Source organism: Lipotes vexillifer, unplaced genomic scaffold, assembly GCF_000442215.2.
Source record: "Lipotes vexillifer unplaced genomic scaffold, Lipotes_vexillifer_v1.1 scaffold61, whole genome shotgun sequence".
NCBI classification, from domain to species: domain Eukaryota; kingdom Metazoa; phylum Chordata; class Mammalia; order Artiodactyla; family Lipotidae; genus Lipotes; species Lipotes vexillifer.
In genome coordinates, this window is record NW_006787051.1 from 671916 (window position 1) to 678458 (window position 6543).

The 6543-nt window shown below is 46.3% G+C and overlaps 1 protein-coding gene across 1 annotated transcript in view; it reads right to left on the reverse strand.

Annotated features, from left to right (window-relative positions):
- The window catches only part of LOC103072864 (olfactory receptor 6A2), an 8920-nt gene extending 3251 nt beyond the window's left edge, over positions 1-5669 (reverse strand). The window contains 3 exon segments of the mRNA XM_082931161.1: positions 385-403; positions 4711-4895; positions 4897-5669. Of these exon segments, the coding sequence (XP_082787287.1) occupies positions 385-403; positions 4711-4895; positions 4897-5669 (977 nt within the window).
- Between the last annotated feature and the right edge of the window lie 874 nt (positions 5670-6543).

A 6543-nucleotide genomic window follows, 5' to 3' on the forward strand; every position in this document is an offset into this window, starting at 1 on the left:
CTCTTTCCCACCAATATTGATTCATGAATGCCATCATTTTGTCAGTGGACCAACAGTGGTGAGGAATGGGCATTTTAGAGTCTCCAGGAGGACTGGTGTTACTGAACCAAACTTGGGTCGGCTTGCCGATGCACAGTAAGCTTGATATAATGACACCTGGCTGTGGTGAAGAGAAGTGAAGCATTTATTGCAAGGCCAAGCAAGGAGTATGGGCAGCTAATGCTCAAAAGACCAGAACTCCCCAGTGGATTTAAGGGAAGGGTTTTTAAAGACAGGGTGAGTGAGAGTGTTGCAGTGTGCCTGATAAGCTTGTGGACTTTCTTCTGATTGGTTGGTGGTGAGGTAATTGGAAGTCAACATCATCAACCTTATGGTACCAACTGTTCTGGGTCTGTGTGCTTGTGGTCAGCATGCAGTTAACTTCCTCTACCTGGTCCTGGTTTCAGTATCTGCAAAACAGCTCAAGATATGGCCCAGATATTATATATAGCCTTTGAGAGGAACTGAAGTCCTTGACTTTGTTGCATGGCTAAACTATTATTGTTTTGTCTTGCTTGACTGTTTCCCTTTGTTTCTGTATTTTCTCAGTTCTCTGATTAAATTTACTCTTTGGAACTTGGGCAAGGCCTAGGAGGCTAAAGTTTTTCTACAAACAAGTGACAGGGGACATGGCAGGGTCCTGCTCAGTTACACTGGGTTTTTACTTAGTCCAAAGTGGAACTTTCTCTTGTTATCAAATCCATAATAAGAAGAAATGGGGCTGTGGCTTCACAGTCAGCTTCAGTTGAAACTGTCTAATCTCAAATCAGAACAAAGTACCAAATGAGTACTGGCATAGAGAACAAGGCCTTAATGTAAATGTTAAACCTCAACATAAATCCTGAACAATGCCTTGAGGGCTTCAAATGCAAAGAGAGCATGAGCTCAGATGCAGGAGAAAGAAATACCTTCAAACTCCAGGGTCAGTGAGAAAAGCAGTGAGCCTATGGGGTTAATTGTGGCTATGGCACTTGTTTACTCACCATCTCCACAGCCTTCAGGGGTCTTCTCTGGTTCTTACATGGGCCACCAAAATGTTGACCTAAAATAAATAAACTGCCAGATATTTCTCCAGCTAAGATGGGCTTATTCAGGATTAGCAGAGAATTGCAATTTGAGATTGGCAACCATGGCAAGCCATGTGCATCTCCCCACACAGCAAGGGAAGGAGAATGCTTTTACAGAGGGAGGAAAGAAGTTGGGAGTGCTATAGTAAACAAAGAGTCCATGGCTTTGTATTTAATTTTTGCCAGTTTGATTAATATGTGTCTTGGCGTGTTTCTCCTTGGGTTTATCCTGTATGGGACTCTCTGTGCTTCCTGGACTTGATTAACTATTTCCTTTCCCATATTAGGGAAGTTTTCAACTATAATCTCTTCAGATATTTTCTCAGTCCCTTTCTTTTTCTCTTCTTCTTCTGGAACCCCTTATAATTCGAATGTTGGTGCATTTAATGTTGTCCCAGAGGTCTCTGAGACTGTCCTCAATTCTTTTCATTCTTTTTTCTTTATTCTGCTCTGCAGTAGTTATTTCCACTATTTTATCTTCCAGGTCACTTATCCGTTCTTCTGCCTCAGTTATTCTGCTATTGATCCCTTCTAGAGTATTTTTAATTTCATTTATTGTGTTGTTCATCATTGCTTGTTTCATCTTTAGTTCTTCTAGGTCCTTGTTAAATGTTTTTTGCATTTTGTCTATTCTATTTCCAAGATTTTGGATCATCTTTACTATCATTATTCTGAATTCTTTTTCAGGTAGACTGCCTATTTCCTCTTCATTTGTTAGGTCTGGTGGGTTTTTATCTTGCTCCTTCATTTGCTGTGTGTTTTTCTATCTTCTCATTTTGCTTATGTTACTGTGTTTGGGGTCTCCTTTTTGCAGGCTGCAGGTTTGTAGTTCCTGTTGTTTTTGGTGTCTGTCCCCAGTGGCTAAAGTTGGTTCAGTGGGTTGTGTAGGCTTCCTGGTGGAGGGGACTAGTGCCTGTGTTCTGGTGGGCAGGTCCATGTCTGGTGGTGTTTTGGGGTGTCTGTGGACTTATTATGATTTTGGGCAGCCTCTCTGCTAATGGGTGGGGTTGTGTTCCTGTCTTGCTAGTTGTTTGGCATAGTGTCCAGCACTGTAGCTTGCTGGTTGTTGAGTGAAGCTGGGTGTTGGTGTTGAGATGGAGATCTCTGGGAGATATTCACTGTTTGATATTACGTGGAGCTGGGAGGTCTCTTGTGGACCAGTGTCCTGAAGTTGGCTCTCCCACCTCAGAGGCACAGCACTGACTCCTGGCTGCAGCACCAAGAGCCTTTCATCCACACGGCTCAGAATAAAAGGGAGAAAAAGTAGAAAGAAAGAAAGAGGATAAAATAAAGTAAGGTAAAATAAAATAAAGTTATTAAAATTAAAAAATAATTATTAAGAAACTTTTTTTAATTAAAAAGAAAAAGGACGGATAGAACCCTCAGACAAATGGTGAAAGCAAAGCTATACAGACAAAATCTCACAAGCATACACATACACACTCACAAAAAGAGGAAAAGGGGAAAAAATAAGAAATCTTGCTCTCAAAGTCCACCTCCTCAATTTGGGATGATTCGTTGTCTATTCAGGTATTCCACAGATGCAGGGTACATCAAGTTGATGGTGGAGATTTAATCCGCTGCTCCTGATGCTGCTGGGAGAGATTTCCCTTTCTCTTCTTTGTTCTCACAGCTCCCGGGGCTCAGCATTGGATTTGGCCCCGCCTCTGCGTGTAGGTCGCCGGAGGGCGTCTGTTTTTCCGCTCAGACAGGACGGGGTTAAAGGAGCCGCTGTTTTGGGGGCTCTGGCTCACTCAGGCCGGGGGGAAGGGAGGGGTACGGAGTGCGGGGCGAGCCTGCAGCGGCAGAGGCCGGCATGACATTGCACCAGCCTGAGGCGCGCTGTGCGTTCTCCCGGAGGAGTTGACCCTGGGTCCCGGGACCCTGGCAGTGGCGGGCTGCACAGGCTCCCCGGGAGCGGGGTGTGGATAGTGACCTGTGCTCGCACACAGGCTTCTTGGTGGCAGCAGCAGCAGCCTTAGCGTCTCATGCCTGTCTCTGGGGTCGGGTCTGCGCTTTTAGCCGCGGCTCGCGCTAGTCTCTGGAGCTCCTTTAAGCAGCACTCTTAATCCCCTCTCCTCGCGCACCAGGAAACAAAGAGAGAAGAAAAAGCCTCTTGCCTCTTCGGCAGGTCCAGACTTTTTCTCGGACTCCCTCCCGGCTAGCCGTGGTGCACCAGCCCCTTCAGGCTGTGTTCACGCAGTCGGTCCTCTCCCCGGGCTCCTACCGAAGCCCGAGCGTCAGCTCCCAGCCCCGCCCGCCCCGGCGGGTGAGCAGACAAGCCTCTCGGGCTGGTGAGTGCTGGTTGGCACCGATCCTCTGTGCGGGAATCTCTCCACTTTGCCCTCCGCACCCCTGTTGCTGCGCTCTTCTCTGCGGCTCCGAAGCTTTCCTCCTCTGCCACCCGCAGTCTCCGCCCAAGAAGGGGCTTCTAGTGTGTGGAAACCTTTCCTCCTTCCCAGCTCCCTTCCACTGGTGCGGGTCCCGTCCCTATTTTTTGTCTCTGTTTTTTCTTTTTTCTTTTGCCCTACCCAGGTACGTAGGGAGTTTCTTGCCTTTTGGGAGGTCTGAGGTCTTCTGCCAGCATTCAGTAGGTGTTCTGTAGGAGTTGTTCCACGTGTAGATGTATTTCTGATGTATCTGTGGGGAGGAAGGTGATCTCTGCATCTTACTCTTCCGCAATCTTCCCCCTCTCTCCCATGGCTCCAAATTATATTCATTTATTATATTTCTTTATAGCTACCATGTGCTAGATACTATTCTGGGCCCTGGTAATAAAATGATGAACAAACAAATGTGATCCCTAGTTCCATGGAGCTTATAGTCTAATTAGAGAGACTGAAGATTAAATATACAACTGCAATCAGCCACTCCACTAGTTCAGTCTGGGCACTGACCTCGGTAAATCAGGAAATGAAGCTCTAAACCCCTGTAGTCCAGGAGGTGATATGTTGCCAATACAAAAATCCACAGTTTCCTGTCTCCTTGCCTTGTAATTCACACTAGGTGATCACATGGGGCCCCACTACCTCATAGGCTACAGTTGGTGTCCTCCGGCTAGAAGAGATCTCATCCAGAAGTCTCCTGATGCTTTTCCATAATGAAGCCTGTGTTTCCTTGAATGGCTTCCTCCTTCCACTTCCCTTTTCTGTATCTTCTGCCTCAGAACTAAAACCCAGTAACAAGCCCAGGAAGAGCCATTTAGAGAGATGCTAGTTCTGCATTTTTTTTTTTTTTGCTTTAAATATTCAAGTTCAGTCATGCCTTGTGCTCATAGTCATCCCTTTCCACCCCACCAGGATGCATGATTCATGAACCTGCTCTACGTAAATTACAATAGAGCAGACAACATGGGCTCAACTTCTAGCCTGTATGTTAAGACCTTGTCTGGAAGAAATCCAATTTCTAGCTTGTAATCCACCTCTCTTCCTCCTAAACTAGTTCTTTGGTGGTACCTTCGAAACTCTAGTCCCTAATTTAGGCTCTAAGAGCTCCTCTGGACTTCATAGAAGACATAGATCCTAAGTTTAAGAGCATTATCTAAGATTTAACACCTTCCTTCTACCCAACTCTGCTTAGCAGGCTTAGCATCACGGCCCTGGTTATAGGCGCAGAGTACGGCATAAGGCTCTCTTTACCTCTCGGTTGCGCAAGCAGTGAATGATAGGGTTGAGCAGTGGTACAATGACAGCGTAGAGTACAGGCACCAGCTTGTCGGTGTCAAAAGCTGAGATTGCCTTTGGGCGGGCATAGATGAAGATACTGGCTGCATAGAAGATGACCACAACAGAGGTAAGAGGCACAAGTGGAAAAGGCTTTATGGCGCCCAGCAGCTGAGGGAATGCACATCACAGCACTGGTGATGGCCATATAGGAGGCCCTGGTGATGGCCATATAGGAGGCCCTGGTGACAGAGAGTGGCCTCAGCAGTATGGAAACGGCCAGGACAAAGTCTGTAAGCTCTGCTGTGGACATGTCAGTGCATGAAAGGTTGAGCAATGGGGAGACATCACAGAAAAAGTGGTTGATGTTGTTGGGGCCACAGTAAGAGAGGTGAGAAATGAGAAAAACTTTGACTATGGTGATGCCAAAACCTCCAGCCCAGGAGCCAGCTACCAGCTGCACACACAGCCGGCCACTGACAATGACAGGGTAGTGGAGAGGATGGCAGAAGGCCACATAACAATCATAAGCCGTAACTGCGAGGAGGACACACTTAGTGCATCCCAGGCCCAGGAAAAAGCAGAGCTGCGTCATGCAGCCCTCAAAGGAGATTAGCTGCCCATGGCCCTGTTTGGAGCCAACAAAGCCAGCTAGCATCTTGGGAATAGTGATGGTAACGTACCAAATCTCCAGGAAGGACATGTTGGCCAGAAAGAAGTACATGGGTTTGTGGAGGCTGGGGTGGTTCCTGATTGCCATAATGATGAGTGTGTTCTCAGTCAGCACCAACACATGGGCCAGTAGAGGAAGGGCAAATAATAGTGCCCGCAGTGGCACAGGAGCTGGGAAGCCCAGCAACACAGACTCACTCACTCTCCCACTCTGGTTCTTCCTCTCCATGGTGTCAGTCATGCCTGCTGCTCTTCAGAAGAGAATAGAGTGTCCTCAGGAGGCAGCAGCAGCAAGAACCCAGACTTCCTCTCGCTGGGTTTGTATTAGTAGAATGCAACGTGTGTAGTGCGTATAATTCATCGCTGAGCTGAGGCCATTGTTCTCTTCTGTGATCTGGGAATGAGCTAAGATAAAAGTGGACAAAAATAAGCTACTTTGTATTGGGATAGGATAGGAGTGTATTCTGGCCCTTGGATAAGTATGTATTGATAAGCACCAGTTGGTCCCTAAAAAACACAGATCAAAACCAAAATGTTAAGAGTCTGGGCTGCCCTGCAGTGAGAGTTTGTCTATGAGCTGGATTATGACTCTGTTTTGAGGAAATAAGTTACACAGTGGATGAATAACAGTAACATATAACACAATTAAGTGTTTACTATGTGTTATTAGTACAGGAACTATTCTGAAAAATTTGTAGATAGTAATCCACCTAATCTTCAGAGGAACCCTATGAGTAAGTACTGTTATTAACCCTACTTAACACCTAAGGGAACTGACACATAGAGAGATTAAGTGACTTGTTCCAGCTCACACAGATAGTAAGAGATGGAAGCAGGAAGTCAGAACCTCAGAGCTTCTAAAATATTCAGGCAACATGAAGGAGGGACTGTAAGATACATCCTGTATTTACACCCAGAACGGAGAGTCTCTGGGGCTCAGCTAGGGATGCAATTTCCTTCTGCAAGGAAGAGGGAAAAAGTAGAACCCAAGGAGGTCATGGCACCTATAGAATGAAAGTCCTACATAACCTTGTACTTAAGAGGAGGATGTGGGACCCATGTGGAAATCATATTAGGAAGTGGATTCTGGATTTCTGAAGAAC